This window comes from Triturus cristatus, chromosome 9, assembly GCF_964204655.1.
Source record: "Triturus cristatus chromosome 9, aTriCri1.1, whole genome shotgun sequence".
Lineage (NCBI taxonomy): Eukaryota > Metazoa > Chordata > Amphibia > Caudata > Salamandridae > Triturus > Triturus cristatus.
The window spans coordinates 323,396,294-323,415,446 of record NC_140592.1 but is presented as its reverse complement, the minus strand read 5'-3'; the positions used below and the strand labels follow the sequence as shown (position 1 = coordinate 323,415,446).

Sequence of the window (19,153 nt, the reverse complement as noted above, 5' to 3'; positions counted from 1 at the left end):
GTACAATCTATTGAAATTACAACAATCAATCAAAAACCATATTAAAGCAGCAATGCTCCACAGCCAAGACAAACAAAAGGATAGGGAGGAAAGCTATTATTCAGGTGCAGGGAATTGGAATGGACAAGATAGCCATGAAAACCATGAGCAAGAGCTTGCCAGAGCCCTCTCCAGGTATTTGTTTCTGTACTGAATACGGTACTGTCTGCGGCAAGCTTTCAGTTGCAAGACCGCAAAGAAAGTCACAGTCACACACATAATTATCAGTATAGCCTAGACAAAACACTGACAAATTATATATCGAGTTTGCCATGGACACATATACCTTTAAATTAACATATATCAATCACCCAATCACATCCAACAAAAGCTGTCACATGGGAGGCATGTGGTCCTTCCAGCAGTTCCCATCTGTTCAAAGAGGTGCTGTAAGAATGTAGTCCCTGACAGCCACCTCCAAAAGGCCCATAGTACCAAGGAGGAAACACTCACAAATCAATTAAGTAAACACAGACCTGGACCCCAAAGCCAGAAATGTGTTCTTGGGGTATCAGTGGATCCTTGAAACTCACAACAGGAAACACCTGCTGACCTGATCCAACTAGCAGTGGGGCTCACATATATTCCCTGACAAAAATAAAGGACTCGACCAGATTTTTAAAAAAAGTCATTTTTTTACACCCACTGACATATCAGGGTGTAAATGTACGATTTTAGGGTAGTACACTTGAAAAGTTGTGCTAGGTGCATCCTTCCAGGCATACTACTCGGACATGTGACATCTGCTATTCCCCCCGTGCACAGCTGCATGCGGGGTAAAACTTTACATGGGGGAAGAATACCCTTCCCCTGCACCCTTACGAAATTTGGGTAAGCTCTGTTCCTCTTCCAACCCGGGGAGGGGAGATACTTGTCTTTTCTGCTGGAGTAAATCTCCATTCCCAGGGTTGGAAAGGGTCACTGAGGACTTTGTGAGTGCTCACAAAGGGGACTCACAAACTCTAAAGGCAATCTACGTCTTGATCCGACTTGCCATCACTTACGTGGGATTTCCTACAGCTTAAGTGTCCTGAACTGTGGCGTAAAAATTACACAGTAGTAAAACCATTTACTACTACCAAGTGTCCTTGGTGAACACCAGAGTAGCGTAAGTTTAATTATTTATGGCTATAAACATAGCATTACCACTGGAAGTGGCAGTATGAACTGGGCCCTCCCACGTCAAATCAGAAAGTGAGGACTTGCTGCATAATTTCCATTGCCCTGATTAAACTGCTGTTAAACATTTCAGAAAAAACATTGCTTTTGAGGAAAATAAAGTATACCTAACATTTTTGTGTGGCCTCCAAAATAAATCAACAGAAAATTGAGAGTTGCGATTCAAATATTAATTTTAGAAACTTGGGCGATTGGCAGCACCTTTCCTACTTACCTCGCATGCTCCCACCTCAATGGGCATGGGCTTTGTGCACATTTCGTTATCCTTTACTTTTCCCTTATGGGCACTGTTGCAGTCGTGGGTATTCATCACTTGAAACTTAGCCACTTTCAAGACATCCGCATGACCAGTACCTGTTGGGTGGAAAGTCTGGTAAGAACCAACAAATAGAAATGGCAGACTCAAGGCTGTAGCAAAGACAAGATCTTTAATTAGTAAATTATGGGTTCTGTATCAAATTTATTAAAAGCTTTCCAAATATTTTAAAGTGGCATGGAGCACCTGGGTCAAGTACAGACACATTTTAAGGTCACGTTCTGCCAAGTCGTCTTAAAAGTAAATGCAATTTAAGTCTACACACTTTCTCTTTCCTGTTGTTGTTGTTGCTGTCCTGGGAGATTCATATTGTACTGTTGACGGTTTATTTCAGGCAGTCAAAGGAGCAGCAGTGCCAGACAAAAAAGGTACCAAGTATCTATTGGGATATGACACATCTGATCATCTACTCTAATATATGTGTTGCTCCGGTGGAAAGCTGGGCAGCTCAGTGTGTTGGGATCCCTTCAAAGTTGTGAGCCAGCAAAGCAGCCCCAAAAGGAATTTGGTGCAAGTTCAAAGTACTCTGAGCAAAAATAATACCCATTTTAAGAGACTTATCAGCACTGACTTTCAATACAATTTTTATAAGACACTAATGTGAACTTTTGATATAAAGTATACCAGTTGCTTAGGTATGTCTAATGCTATATTCTAAACTGATCTTTTAATTAAAATATAGGAGCTTTTTAAGTAGGGGCATGTTATTAAACATAGTTGGGTATCTGTTTAATTAAGCTGGGAAACTTTTTTTTAAAGGCGAGCCACTTAATTCATCCTGGCCGGATTTTATTGTATAATGAGTGCAAACATGTTGCTCTTAGGAGAGAAGCAACGCCACACGGTAAATATTCTCTTTAGCAATTGATGCCCTAAAGTATTTTGCTTTGAGGGGAAACTGAGTAAGACGTCAATTAGAATGCATCATTTTTTTCAGTGGAAACCAGTAAACTCACTACAGGCAAGTGAATACTTTTTTGTACGCCACTTTGTTATATTTTTGCTGCATATATATTTAATATTTAGACCTGTTTGTGAATGAATCACAAAAGATAGAGCGTAAACAAAACAGTAAACATACAATACCCCAGCCTCCACCATATGCCCGCCTCTCTCCGCACCAGGTCATTGCTGCTAAGGGCTGTGTAATCGAAGTAGGTGACCATGGTCGTCTCCGGCAGTGTTACTGGGTAGCGTGGGCAACTATTGCTGGCACTGTGGTAAACACTCTGGGCCTTGGCACTTTTAAGGTTTTATCAATTATGGACCCCATTGAATCTGAGCTGGAAAACGTCCCCACCCCACCTCATGAATTACAGATGACGCATCAGTAGGTTTGGGGAAAAGGGGGTAGGACCGCAGGATTATAACATTTAATTGAAGGATCCCCTGAGGAATAACCTGGAGAAACTGAAATGCCACACACAATTAACGCTGTAGTTGCCTTTTTGGCTTAAGTATTTCACCCAGACATTTGCCTGTTTCAGTAGGTGAAGTGCCCAGGTGAAACACTCCTGACTTGCAGTTTCCCAGTAGGACACGTATTCTGGATATGGCCCACTAACTCTCATAACTCACCCCGGAGGGAGTAACGGGCCACTCGTAATGAGGACCTATGCATGACAGCTCTCCGTCAACTAGAGAGAAAAATGACCGGATCTGTAAATCGCTGAACTGATAGGGAGCTTGGAGATACTTCCGTCCACTCCCTGGCCAGTCACAACTCAGTCTGCCTGTGGTTTAGAATTGTATTGTAGCTACTACGCTAGTACTGAAGAGAAAAGGAAAAGATGCCACGGTGGCTACAGGGCACTGATGTTTCCACCGCCCTCGAGGAATGGTGTAAGAATTGTCAGAGCCCCAAGCAAAATAGCATTGGAGCACTCCTAGTTGCACAATACATAAGGCACATTTTCAACCCTTATAATTCTTTTTATGATTTAGTTGTGTCCCTAAAACTGCTAGCTCCCACCAACTCATGGAAGCACCAGCACCACTAAAATTTTGTAAGCAAAAATGTATACTTGTAATAAGTGAAAAGACAAGTAAAACCGATGGCAAGTATTTAATGTCGGTGAGAAACGTCCGACTGATAAAGATATATTAACATGTCAGAATTAAATCCTCATTTTGCTACCACTTATCTGAGTAGAATTGATAAGGTAATTAAACTGGAGTTTGTAAATATTTTCATATAGGTACCCTCCATTGACACCACATGCCAATGGTTTTGCCCCCAAACTTTGAAAATAAAACTTCAAAAATGTCTATTTCAATTATTATTTAAATTATTTTTTTTTTATTTCGAAATAGGAACACTTCTCAAAATATTTGTGCCCAACTATATTAACTTACTCGAATAACCTACATGAATAAGGGTATAGTGGTACAAGGTTTAGGGGGTTAAAGCTTTGTGGTTAGGGATGTAGAGTTAAACATATTGGGTTAAGGGCTTGAAGTATTTGGTCATGGGTATAAATTGTAAGTTAAGGACTAAGGGTATGGGGTTTAGTGTCTATTTGCGCTGATGCTGGGAGTGAGGGTGACCGCGACAAGGAGACCCGCTCTATTTGCGATGGTGCTCCGCAGCTGGAAAGCGGAGGTCAATAAAACAAAGCGTCACACACTTTAGCACCAGCCCTGCCCCTTTCAGGGCTGCCCTCTGCCAGTGGGTACCGTTTCACTGAGATGAGACCGTGAGACTGGAGCAGCATAGGGACAGAAACAATAAGGGATTGCTACGACGAGGGAACCCTCCGCACCGTGGAGGTATTGATGGAGGAGGAGGAGGGTCTGCTGGGGACACAATTCCTCACATCTATCCCTCTGCTACCCTTCTCAATCCAAATAACTGACTAACATATCCACCACTCAAATTTCTTTCATATTTCACTATACTAATTCAACACTAATCCTTTAATGGGTTCCGGAGTAGCGTGCTTCTCACCAAAATAGTGCTTCAACATCCAATCGGGAGTAACAAGCTCTATATAAATGCAAACCTTTTTCCCTCTTCTATCCCTTAGCTATCCTTCCAAATCCAAATAACTGACCAATATCCACCATTCAAATTACTTTCATATTTCACTATACTAATTCACCACTAATCCTTTATGGGTTCCGGAGTAGTGTGCTAATCGCCGAAAAAGCGCTGTGACGCCTCGTCAGGGGTAGTGAGCGCTATATAAATGCAATTACAATACATATGCAGCATTGAGGAGAGCACTGCTCCAACTGTGGGGACCGAACACTACAGGACTGTGCACACATGACCTCCGACAAACTCTCCTCATTTTTGGTGGGGGCTTAAATGAATCACCTGGATTTACAGGACGTTTCTGTTGATGGCCCTTACTGACCTTGCACTCTTACGTACCAGTTGGCGGGGCTAGTTGGGGAGATAAATCAGGGGCAAAGAATGGGAACAAACCCTAGAGCAAGTCTGCAGGGTATCTAGGAACACTAGATTCAAGTATACCCATTGTAACTATGGCCACAGAACATATCTCACACCACATAGGATTAATGCAATGATGCAAGTTGACACCATGCAATCTCCTCGCTGATCTCTGCCAGGCACCGATTTCATACATATGGTGTGGAGTTGCCCTTTAGTGGGTCAGTTTTGGGTTAAGGTGATTTGAGACAATGAAGGTACGCCTTGCTAGGCAAGACTTGCTGACCATGGAAATATGCTTGCTGGGCTTGTGCCCCCCAAAAGACCAAAAAGAAGGTGGGGAATAGAGTCTTAGATCTGGCACTCGTGGCTGGCCGCAGGGACAAGCACTGCACCGGTGGTCGATAGCAGGGCCGCTGCATTGCAATGCAAAGAATGGTGGAGATCTGGGCAACAGCAGGGCAGCTGCCCTAAGAGCAGAGGAGATAAGAGGGGACCGGCGGAAACGGATAGCAGAGTTATGGCTAGAAGTACTAACAGCTTTTGTAGAGGGGGACGGGGAAGCGAGTGGCTGATTGACCAGGGCTGCTCTAATGGGGCTAACTGACACCACTGTCCAGCTCACCATGGCCAATATAGGGCGGGCTGCTGCTGCAATACCAACCGAACATAAGCAGGACAGATATGCTATTAAACACAGGGAGGGTTTTCCTGACACAATGAACCCACATGTCTGACATTATTGAATCAAATGTATGCACATGCGGAATGTGGAATGTTCCAGCTTTGTACTCTGTAACTGTCTATTATGTGGGATTCCAGGAAAATATGGGATGCATGGGTGGGGGGGGAGGCGCCAAGATAGCCCTTCCCAGCTGGAATGTGCATAAAGTACATTGTACTTCTGCAATGGTGTCTATGTACGGAATGTGTTCCGCTGCTACATGAACATTACCAATAAATCAGTTTTTTTAAAAAGTGTGGGATTTAGTGCACGCAAAATTAACATGATTTTGTTTTAGTTTTTTTTTTCATTACAGAGCAGGTCTATGGAGCAATTGAGGACTTCACCAATAACATTTCATTTTATTAGCTTTGGAATCATCTCATAAATAAAAGTGCTGTACACAGAGAACCTGGAGTGTGTGGGTTTGAGATAACCGAAACCAAGATATTATTGAATATGCAACTGAGACAGCAATAGAAGACACAGTGCGTTTGTAGGTCACATGCTTACAGAGTATAGAATTACACATATTTAAATCACCATTCACACAGCTTAGATTTTGATGGAAATGGAGAAAGCCATTTCCTCAGAATCGCACATTTTTCACTAAGTGCTCAAGCTGGGGTTATAACTGTTTTCCAGCACGGAAGGTCAATAACTGATTTAATGTATAGTGTGTCCAGAGAGGTGGCTGCTGGAGGCTTTTTGGTGCCATAGGTTAAGTGACATTATGGCACCCCACCCCTCATTAATGCGACCATACTTTCTGCTTTTGTGGTCAATATAACAACCCTAGTCTGTTGGTTTCTGAGACAGAACCATCCTGGGAAGGTCTTATTGCCCACAGAAGCATCAGCAATGGTGCATCACATTGCTTTGCACCAACAGGTTTTACCTTCCAATATCACTGCAATGGGTCTTCAAGCAGTCAACATTTTACAATGGGTTTCACCACAAGAGACCAGGTAATATACCATCGTGCTCAGTTGTTCCAACAACACCATGCCCCACTACAAATGGATGCTTAAAGAAAAAAGGCCACACCCACCTACATTATTGCCACTGTGATCTAGTCTGCTGCAAATGTAGGCAGGAAGTTTGGTCCCCGCAATCCAAGTGCCAAGTTGTCCACACCACATGGGCAATCAGGCTTAAAATATATTAAACAGATAGCATAGCACACCAAACAAGGAAGATGATGCGTCAACAAGCTCAGCTAATTGACCTGTGGTCATCCCAAGCGAGCCTATTGGATATTTTACTGCTACAAATTGGAAGTCTCATTACTAAACCAGTAATCCCACCTTAATAGATTGACTTTTAACCTCATGATCAGGTTTTTTTTTTTTAAATCTCTTACTCTGGGTATGTAAAAATGAAAACCATGGAAACACTCAAAATCAAAAGTACATTTGCAACAGAATTATTTTTTTTTTCAGAGTTGAATAAATTGAATGTTTAATTTTCATCAAAACATCTCTGTGAGAAACTGGTGAAGTGATTAAGAATGAAATAATTGAGCACAAAGATCTTTTCCTGTAAGTGTCAACAACAAATTTCTAGTGCTACGAAGTGATTGTACGAAAAACCTCGCTCATACCCCTTGAGTGAGCAGTGGTTGTTCAAACATCAGTTTTATTCAAATACGACTCTTTCAAACAAGACTATCAACAAAGCCTTTGATGAATAGGTGTTCGGTGACATGGCTACCCAAACACTGTTAAACTGGGCTTTAGCACCAAACGCCTTTGTCCCAGAGTCACACGTTATGTTAAACATGTCTTCTTGAGTGCTCTGCGCCACAAGTGGCCTACTGGCATTTTAGATACCTTCCTCATAACATTGAATCTCAAAACCTTGAGTCAACTGACTTGAGGGGGCGGGGAGGAAGATACGGTTGAAGGCAAAATGGCCACTGTGATTTGAAGCTGCAACACCCAGGCTTGTGCCCAGTTGTCAATATATAAAATCCTCAATCGTCGTTTTTTCTGTTGCAAATCTTTGTTTTCAGGTCTATCAGTTCAATAGGATCAATGGAGGCAACTCAAGCCTACAGCTCTAAGAACACCCCAGTTTGTCAAATAAAATCTAAGAACTGCAAACATGGTGTCTCGGCATAATGGAGCGAAGTGGCATTTCAAACTGCAATGGTAATATATTGCATTTTTTTTTTACAATATCATCAAGCAGCATTTGCAGTTTTGATGTTCCACGTATAACCAAAGAGTGCAATAAAACCCATGCTTGAGACTTACAATATCAGCCAAACAAACGTTCCCTGGTAGGTTGCATACCTTTAGTTTCCCCCCATCCTGCAATCTCGCATTCAGTATCTTGAGGTACAATGTACCGTGCAGGGGGAAGGCAGATGATGGCTACTCGGCTGTTTAGGATTGCAGGGCTGCCAAGAGAAATAAGTAAATTTAACACCTTTGAATTTAAATTAACAATAATTTCTATATATTTGAACACAATTGACCAGGCTTGATTTCTGCAAGTTAAAAAAATTACAACGTATAAAACATTTTAAAATTACGGAGAACACACCATGGGGTGCATAAGAGGTGGGCCAATATATTACACATGTTCATTCATTACAGCATTTACATAGCTTGTTTCAAGTTACATTACCAATAATGCTTAGCACAACCATTGAGCAGTTAATAATTTATTGTCTACATTTGCAAAGGATCTCTTTTATAAAGGCTCTCTTTTCTTTTTAATGTAATAGGAACCTATATTAGTGTCCTTAGTAGTCTAATGTGCTGCACATTCTGGTACTCAATAGGTTTCGAAATAACACCAAGACAAAATAGCACGTAGGGAGGATGGGTTCAGTGAACAAAGTTGCTTTTGCACAAAGATTTCTGGATTATTCTTTAAGTGGGAACTAATCCCAGGTGGTGGCCCCCTAAAGCTTTAGTGTCCTCATATCGGTTTGATGAGCAGGACAGTGAAAGTACCCATTAGAGAAAGTAACTGTGGGCGGGAGCAGATGTCAACATAGTTCTAACCAAAATGCAAGGCATTCGGATCATCACAGTTAGCTCTGGAAACTTTTGTGAGAAGCGAGACTCTGCGTTCAAAGATGGCGCTGGGCACTCGGACTCCTGCTCCCCTTTGTGCATCTCCTTTAATTGCTTTTCTCAGAGATGAGCATGCTTAGAGCCTTCGGTCTTGTGCGCATGCCAGTGAAATCTCTGTGGAGCAAACACCACATGCTCCCACTCCCATACTGTGGTCAGTGGTGTAACAGGAACCTGCTTTATAATTTGCTTTACAACTGTTCCTACCTAGTTGTGCACTGCTTTGCCCTTGAGGCTACCTGGCTGGTTACACTTAGAGAGCACTAAAGACTTCTTGTGCTACCTTTAATGGTAACTCAGATAAAAGACCCAATGAGGCTCATATTTCTGTTGCTTGGCCAGTGCGGTCTACCTTGAGCTGGATCTTTCTTGTGACACGCAAATTATTGTTAGCCCTGTAGACCATATCATCTATAAATTCAGTGAAGACATGGCACTGCCCTTGCATCTCTGTCATGTAACAAATGGTTCTTCGCAACTGGTCTCTAGAAATTGTGTTCTCCGGAATGGGAGATATTACGGCAAGGAGTTCAAAGAAAGCTGTGTCCGTGAAGCAGATGAGTAGATACTCAAAAATGAAAATAAGATAGATACTTTGTAGAAGCACAGCATCCTTTTGCAATGCATCAACACTGAGTAACACTCCTAGTAAAGATCTTTAACATCTGTATTCGCAACACTGCTATATTACCAATACAAACATCCTGCAGAGTACTTGCTTAAATGCCAGCACAATTGGTGCTAACTCGACGCACCCGTACTTGTTTCTGCACTGCAACAGGCCCAAGTCACAAAGAAAAGTACTAAATCTGCATCAGTACTAATAATCTATGAAAAGGCGAAGCAGAAGTCTAAATTTGGGAATTTGAAACACTGTTAAGATTTACTAAAATCGATCAAATAAACTGTTACACAGGATAATAAAACAATTACATCAAAATGTTTTTCACGATTACTACAGGTTGAGTCTTCCTAAGTGTTTGGTGGGAGTGCATGGCAGCACTCTGCAGTGCATCAAGGCATCAGCCGTCCAGCTAGGCTCCTAAATGGCCATTGGTGCATTATATTATTATCTGTGTGTACTAAAGTGTCTCAAAGGGGGATTCTTTCCATAAGGGCGTGGTAGAATGCAGAGCCCTGCTGTCTCAAGCAATTTCCACAGACCAGCAGAATATGTTCAATTTCCTTTGCGTTAATGAGCGTAAACACTGGCGCCTCACTCTGACATGGTATAGAACAACCGCAAACAGACCGATAAACAGATGCATTTTTGGATGAGGAAAATATACACTTACTTTTATGGCACAGCTTGTCTGTGAAATCACTCTTAAAAGTTTCAATTAGAATTTAAAGTTTTATAGTGAATAATATGGTTCACCATACCACCATAGATTATAGTAAAATAGATTTAAAGAAATGTGTAGCAAGAAACTTTGTATGTTCTAAGTGAGATTTAGAGAACATCTTTACAAAAGAAGGCCCCTTGACGCTAGACCAGGATGCTGGGTGAAAAAAGTAAGGAATCATTATTTGTATTTTGATTTATATAGCACGCTTACAACTGAAGGTCTTGAAGCTCTAGATTGGAAAATTGGGTAAAAACAGGAAAAAATAAATATTTGTATTTTCACTTAAGGAAAAGTACTGTTAAGCTTTCTCTGTTGCCAGGCCATTTCAGCATATGGGACTCTCACTTCTAATTACAGGTGTGGGTTACATCTCCTATGGTTTACTCTTAGATATATCATTTCACATCATGCGTTATCCTTGTCTCGCAGCAGAACCTTTTATCACCATTCAGTAGGATCACAGAAAAGCAAAAAACACGAGTTGAGCAAATGGGTTCTACTCAGTACATCAAAAATAGTGTTGAGCAGTTCACATTAAATATTCAAAGATTAAGGGCCATATGCATGAACACATTTTCCCATAGACACAGAATGGGTAAAACCCTTTGATGCATCTGGCCCTAAGTTTGTAATATTGGCAGGCACTGTAGTTATTTTATTTCCTCACACGTAATCATGCCTTGACGTGATCATAACTTATTAGGCCACAAATGGTAAGTGACGTGAATCTGGTGCATAGCTGTAGACGGCAAACCTGAAACAAAAGCTATTCATATGATCAACAGCAATCACCCCAGCCGCCAATTCCAGATTTATACCCTCAATAAGAAGGAACACATGTTTCAATTACCATCATGTTGACACAACAATGTCTTACAGTTGCTGCTAGAAGAGATCCTAGATTCTTCTGTCCTTCTACAGCTAAACCAAAGCTTTGCTGGTTGTCAGCTTCTACTTTGCCCTCTTTATATTCACAGTAAAATTCTTTCCCAGTCTAAGTGGTAAGAAGGATACACTGTACAGCACTAACCACTTTAGAATTAAACTGTAAACCAGGTTCTTTAAAGTATTAAGTGATGTTAACAAGAAAATGGTATAAGGACATAGTAATGGGATAATCCACTTTTACAACTTACTAAACTAACTTCTAAAAAAACAAAAAGACAAATTAAAAAAGAAAAATGAAATGGTTTTAAAGATGTTGCACATTCATTCTGTCAAAGAACTGTTATCTAGTTTATTTAGAGTTGTTTCACAGCCTTTGAACTTAGAACCAGCTCAGGGTACAAGGATCTAACTTACATTGAGGATACTGTAGAGTTACTGTAACAGGAGAAGATGAAGGCGATTGTTTATTCTCATTATCATCGTTATAATTTCTATGTTTTTGGTTGTATCAATCTACGGATCGTGTTGCTTTACTTGATCATAGCTGATTGCAGAATAGTTAAATGGGCAATGTACACGGCAAAAGTATACAGCTGTATCACAAATTATTGCAATGAACAATATAAAATGTCAATAAAAAGATCAAACAAAAAAACAAGGATCTAACTTACGTTTCTAGTTTTAACATGACCAGATGCGACTCGGTGGGACCGCACATAATTGTTGAAATGCCGATAGCTTGCCTGTCTGGGTCATCTTTTCCAGGGTTCTTGAACAGCGTTCCCAGCCATACCTCGTAGCCTGACAGGTCCGCTTCGCTAAGAAAAACAAGATAACACATCAGACTCTCATGGCCTACACCATGGGTGCACTCATTTGCAAAAGAAGCAGAGTAAAAAATAAAATATCATACATGTGAAATGCCTTGACCAAACCACCACAAACTATCTCTAATTAGCAAACGGGGTAGGCGTCTATCAGAAGGTTCAAGCTATGTAACTTGCTCCCTATTCTTAGGAATTAAGGACATTACAAAAACTCATCAGTTCATAGGATAATCATAAAACATAATGGAGCTTCCATCCCAGTAGGTGGTATTATTATCCAGATTTTCCGATTTTGATAATATGAAGTAGATGCTTTAATTTTTTATTTTTAATCTGTTCCTTTATTTTTAACAATCTATGATGTACCTCTCACCTGTTGCTGCCAACTGCATCACCTTTACAAGGTTCTCAGGGTTGGCTTTCATATTAGGAAGTAGAAGTTAAGTTTTCTGTGTGATTTTTGTAAATAGTTTTGGGGTTTTTGTTGCTTCCGTTGCAGAGATGTATGTGGAAGCCTTTTTTTGAAAATCCTTTCATTTTGGTGTGACTGAAGTCGACAATTTTTTTTTATTTTTCTCTCGTTAATCTTATTTTAGTACAAGACACTAACATCGAAATATGTTTCTGACGGAAACGTGTAAGTCTCTGATCCAAACTTGGCTGTGGCTTTTCTAGAAGGCTATAACGTTTTGTGTGTTAACCGATCTGATTGGACAGGGGTGTTTTAAGAGGTTTTTTAAAGAATAATTTATCATCTCACTATTATCACAAGATTTGTTTTTTCGCTCTGCCGAACATATCAGTTTCAAGCCCTTTGGCTCTCCTTTTAACACCAAACCAGGGCTGCTTCTCTATAGTTCGCCTGGTAACGTCGGTTCTAAGATTTTGGAATTCCTTTCCTCCTTCCTTTTTTCAGCAACACATCTGTTTGTGCTAGATTACTTTTATATTTGTGCAGATGGTCTAGAACACACTGATTCAATTAATCTTAATAAGGATCACACCAGCCTGGGTCTCCCCCAATGTATGAAATTCGCCACAGATGAAGGGGAGATACATTAGATTTGAGCTTTTTTTCAATGACCAATGAAGAGTGTTTGGAGTCAAAGCCCTTGCTTTTGACAATTCATTATGCAGGTTTTTTTGATTGGGTCATGCAGGGGGCGAAGGCAAGGAAATCTTATTCAGAGATCATTTGGTGAAAAATAATTGTTCTCGAAAGTAAACACCCGTTTAAGATTTCTATCAATCAGAATGTTCAACATATGAATTTAGATGAATTTGAGCCCTGGCTCTTCAGCATGTTAGATATTGCACCAATCAAATAAATCATCATTCACTAATCTAGACCTATGGCACTATTGTATGTCATTGAGCTGGAACAAGCAAAACGTCCTTGCAAAAAATTAGAACAGGGCTGGAAGGAAGGGTGTGAGATGGATAAGATTATACATACCCCACTGCTCTACAAAGAAAAAATTAATTTAGGGAGCGTGCACAGTTTATCTGCAGGACAGAATCTCTTCTGCTGCAACACTTTAAAAGAACTGTACAAGATTGTGGGTTTATTACCTAAATTCAGATTGTAATTCTATTTAACTCATTCAATCTCAATTGTTTCTGATTCACTGGTTCACTGTTTTCCACGTAAAAAGGTCCAAAACACCTACCATTCTTTTTCAGTATAGAATTATCTTGAAGCATATTTAGATTTGCTTCCAAAATCAACTTATAAGACCACACTGCATCCTTGGTCACCCAATGCAAAGAACTCACACCAGATTTGATTAAATCTTCAATCCTCTTGCTGAAATAAGAATTCTCTCTTAAAATATGCCCAAAACAAGTTTACCATCGTGCATTAGACTGCCTCAGTCAAATTCAGCTTGTGTACCCCTCAAATATAAGCAAGCTATTATTAAATCACTATTAAAAAGATGGCTACAAACCCCAATAATTTGGGAAATTATTGCCTGATCTCTCTGCTCTTGGTTTCGACAAAAATGTGGAAAATTCATGTCACTGTACAGATCTCTACCCTCCTAAACTAAAAAGCAGCCCTGGATTTAGCATAATCGTGGTTTGGGTCTCTTAACAGTACAGACACAGTTCTAACTTTCTTACTGTATGAGCTTCAAATGGGCATTGGGAGAGGACGGGTCAAATGTTATTAACCTTTCTGCCACCTTCGATACCATCTTATGTGACAACCTTTATGTTCGCCTGCACAAATTTGTGATCTAAGATAAAGCTTTGGTTTGGCTTATTTCCTAATTTAAAGATATGAGCCAAACAGCAAAATGCCTTCGTTTTTGGAATCCACAAGAGTAAAACGGGGTTTGACTCAAGGAGTCGTTAATGAGCTCCAGCTTGTTTGTATCTGCAAAGCTCCTTTAGCACGCCTGATTAGATTGTTTGGATTCACACTGATGTCTTATGCAGATGACACAAAGATGGTCATCCATCTTGACAATACCTCATGCCAAACTAAAACAAATTCACACTCTGCCTTTCTGTAGAGGTATTTTGGATGACAGGCATTGACCTGAAACTCGACATACAGAAGACAGAAATCCTATTCCTGGGAGGTCCTTAAGATATATGAGCCAATAAGTGGTGGATAACTGGTGGCTTTGGCAGCTGACTCACCCTGCTGTTCCTGTTTCTACAGTAAAGAATCTAAATGTCAGAAGGCAATATGCCCTACCCTGGGCCGCACATAAACAGAGCCACCTCTTCTTCTTTTATAATTAAAGGTTACCAGAAATCAGGCCCCCCTGATTGGATTGTTTGGATTCACATTTATTTCTTATGCAGATGACACACAGATAGTCATCCGTTAAGAAGATACCTCGGGCCATACTAAAAACACATTCAAACACTGCCTTTCTGAGATGGCATCTTGGGGGACAGGCATTATCCTGTTCCTGCTGTGAACAATCTAGATGGACAATATGTTTTCCCTGAGACCACACACTAACAATACCATCTCCTCTTCTGTTATATGAAAATGTTACCGAAAATGTCAATCTCTCTATTTACATTCCCATAACCTAGGTTTGCAGGCCCTCATTCGCTCACATCTGGATTACTGCAATATACTGTATTTGAGCCCTCTAAAATGGCAATTGCCTAAGCAGCAATGGAGACAAAAATTAGCAGCCTGAACAATGTTAAGTGTACACATACGAATTCAAATCTTTCTTATTTGGACTGAGATCCTCTGGCTGTCCATAAGCAAACAACTTTATACAAGAACTAATGTCTTTTACTGTGCCATGCAACAATAAGGACCAGCCTATTTTGTAGGGAGGGAAACATCTGGTTTGATCAGAAAAAACAATGAGCTTCTAAGACTGCAATGCTCATTTTATATTAGATACAAATATATGAGGCCCTATATTCATAATTTACAGTTTTCCTTTTAATAATCAAACTTCAATTCAATCACAAATGTGTTTCCGTTATTTAACATTTCCTTTCATCTAAACTGAATCTTTGCAACATGTGTTTCCAGACACTCAAATTATGGTTGTCTCTTTACCAGGATTGTTAATTTAATTGCTATCATCAACATAACTAAACAAGTACACTTACCTAATATAGTAAAAGGCATTGTATTAAAAGACAAATGTCAATTATACAATTGTGCAATTAAATTAAATAGCCTTTCCTTGATCAAGCAACCTTCACATTTTGGGTGTCGTGAAACAAGTGGTGGCAAAGATGTAGTTTTGATGAAAGGAGATTCTTAAATAATAGAAACAGGTTTGTAATGGAACTGGAGTTTGGAAATCTATAAATCTTGGGCCTCATCTGTCTGTATCTAAGGACTAGAATATATAGATATATATATATATTCACTGAAAAAACCATAGGTTTCAGGGGCGTTATAGTTAGCTGGATTTTCACTCGTACAAAACCATTGAAATTCCCCCGTTATAGTTAGTTCAGCTAACTATAACTCGCGTGCCCGCAATGCACTGCTGATGACGTCACATATTACATCACTCATGACATGGTCAGTGACATCACTCATGACATCACTGATGACATCTCAAATGACATCATCCTTGTGATAGAGTGGCAGACCTCCTCTCCCCCTAATATAACCTTTGATACACACATTCAAAAATAGAAACTAAAATTTTCAAAACAATGGACATACCAATATCAGTTACAACAACCTGTTCAGTAATTCTAAGAACCACATACACATCCACTCATTCACCAACAGTCCTATACAGTCACTCATACATGTACTCACTCATCAAATGTACTCATACACCTATACATCCTGTTACACAACGCCACTCATCCATAGAGTTACTCACACACAGTCACTCATGCTAATAAAGAATCAAACTTCCATTTACTTGCATATACAGTTATACACACACCACCACACTTACTTCTACAGAAACTTACACATACTTAGTCTTTTAAACAATCACTTATAGAAACACATACTTATTCATACAGGAACTCTTTCAATCTCTCACTCTCACATATACTCACTTCTATACACCAATAATCACATATACTAGTTTAAAACATATGTAGTAACTCATAAAGACATTATTGAGACAGTCATTAACTCACTAACACACCCATGCACACACTCATCCACCCATACAGTCCTGCACACATGCTGTCTTCAACACATACAAACAGTGAGTCACTCATTCATGTACCTATGTACTACGTAATACCCCCACCGAACCATACAGACACTCAGACACTCATACTGATACTCAAAAAACCAACTAATAACCTATATAGACACTCATGTAGCTACTCACCAACCCATGAAGCCACTTATACACAAAGTGAGAGACTGATACAGATATTTACATATTTAAACATTACTCACTAAGCCATGTATTCACTAAGATACACTTAATCAGTCAGTTATACAATCAATTTTTCAAAAACAAATCATCCATTTAGACACTTATATACCCATTTATTCTTCCATCGACCTTGAGATATACATATATAAAACATATGTAATTTTCAGAAAACACACATTCACTGGATGATGTCATCAGTGATGTCATTTGAGATGTCATCAGTGATGTCATGAGTGATGTCACTGACCATGTCATGAGTGATGTAATATGTGACGTCATCAGCAGTGCATTGCGGGCACGCGAGTTATAGTTAGCTGAACTAACTATAACGGGGGAATTTCAATGGTTTTGTACGAGTGAAAAGTCCAGCTAACTATAACGCCCCTGAAACCTATGGTTTTTTCTGTGAATTTCTAATGTTTTTTAAATGCTAATTCCTAACTATAACGTGCCTGAAACCTATGGTTTTTCCAGTGAATATATATATATATATATTCACTGAAAAAAACAATAGGTTTCAGCCATGTTATAGTTAGAAATAGGCATTTAAAAAACCTTTGCAATTCACTGGAAAAACCATAGGTTTCACGGACATTATGGTTGATTGGACATTTCACTCATACAAAACCCGAGAAAATCAGCTGTTATAGTTAGTTCAGCTAAATATAAATCGCGCCCCTGCAATGCACTGCTGATGACGTCACATGTTACATCGAGGATGATCTAGTAGGTGCCTGACTGACTGTATAAGTGAGTGATTAAACGTGTCTTTGTGAATGCATGGGTTAGTGACTAAACTGTGTAAATGTCTGTATCAGTCTGTCAGTTGGTGTGTAAGTGGCTCTATGGGTTGGTGAGTAGCTACATAAGTGTCTATATGGGTTATTGATTGGTTGTCTGAGTATCTGTATGGGTGCCTGAGTGTCTGTGTGGGTGGGTGGGGGTATATGACTCCCTGCATGAATGTGCAAGTGGGTGATTCACTGGGTGTATGGGTGCAAGATTACGTCTGTGAGGGGCTGTATGGGTGGGTGAGTGTGTGTATGGCTGTGTTGATAAGTAAATGGATGTCTCAGTGGTACATGTGTGAGTAGCTTCATATGTGAAGGCGGTATATTTGAGTGTTGGAGTATATAAATGACTATATGTGAGTGAGAGTGATTGTGACAGTGGATGTATGGATGAATGTGTGCTTGTATCAGTGATTGTATAAAAGAGTAAGTATGTGTTAGTATATGTATGAATAAGTGAGGTGGTGTGTATATAACTGTATAGGTAAGTAAATGGGAGTGTGATTGATTATTTGCATGACTGACTAGGTGTGTGAGTAACTCTATGGGTCAGTGGTGGTGTGTGAGTGTCTCTATAGTTATAGATAGTTATATATAGTATAAGTGCATATGATAGTGCTGTATTGATGAGTGACTGCATGTATGAGTGACTGTATAGGTGAATAAGTGGATGTGTGTGTAGACCTAGGAATCAGTGAGTGGGTATGTAGTAACTGGTATTGGTATGTGTATAGTTTCAAAAATGGTAGTCTGTATTCTAGAGTAGGTGTATCTAAGGTTATATTAGGTTGTGATGAGATGCATCTGATTATCACATGGATGATATCATCAGTGGCAACTGATCTGCAGAAAAAGGGAACAGAGGTGCTAAAAGAGGCAAGTCAGCTGCAGAAAGAAGCAAAAGAATTGCAGAAAGCAGCATCAGAGGTACAGAAAGAGGCAAGAGGGGTACATAAAGAGAAGAGAGAAGTGCAGAAAGAAGCAAAAGAGGTGCTCAAAGAGGCAAGAGGGATGATGAAAGAGTCAAGAGCAGTGCACAGAAAACCAAGAGAAGTTCAGAAAGAAGCAACAGAGGTGCTGAAGGAGGCACAAAGGGTGCAGAAAGAGGCAAGAGAAGTGCAGAAAGAAGCAATAGAGGTACAAAAAGAGGCAAGAGTGGTGCAGAAAGAGGGAAGAGAGGTGTAGAAAGAGGCAAGAGGGGTACAGAAACAGGCAAGAGAATTGCTGAAAGAAGCAACGGAGGTGTAGAAAGAAGCAAGAAAAGTGCAGAAAGAGGCAAGTGAGATGCAGATACAGGCAAGAAAGGTACAGAAAAAGGGAAGACGAGTACAGAAAGAGACAACAGGGGTGCAGAAAGAAGCAAGACAGGTGCAGAATGAAGCAACAGAGGTGCAGAGGGAGGCAAGAGAACTGCACAAAGAGGCACCCAGCGTGAATTTGGCTGATTTTGTTTTCAAATAAAATGCTTTTTTTGGGCCTGAGCAGGCCTAGGGGGTCAGGGTGTTTCTACCCTGCCCCCTTTTCTTGTATTTCACCTTTTTTTCAACTGTTTTCTTGTGACTCGGTGACAGAGTCACAAGATGGCTGCCAACACTTCCTGGTTTGGAGTGTTGGCAGCACATCAGAAGTCAGCTCGTGCTCAGGAGGAGTCGCGATTCCTTCTAGGTGCTCAGATATATACATTTTTTATTTCTTGAATTT

General features: G+C 40.0%; 1 protein-coding gene across 2 annotated transcripts in view; it reads right to left on the bottom strand.

Annotated features, from left to right (window-relative positions):
• MST1 (macrophage stimulating 1) overlaps nucleotides 1-19,153 on the bottom strand; it is a 272,117-nt gene that overhangs the window by 4,130 nt on the left and 248,834 nt on the right. For both annotated transcript variants that reach the window (XM_085625043.1, XM_085625044.1), the window contains exons 16-18: nucleotides 11,653-11,799; nucleotides 7,953-8,059; nucleotides 1,433-1,572 (exon numbers count right to left, since the gene is read on the bottom strand). In XM_085625043.1, the coding sequence (XP_085481169.1) occupies nucleotides 1,433-1,572; nucleotides 7,953-8,059; nucleotides 11,653-11,799 (394 nt within the window). The remainder of the gene's footprint in view (nucleotides 1-1,432; nucleotides 1,573-7,952; nucleotides 8,060-11,652; nucleotides 11,800-19,153) is intronic.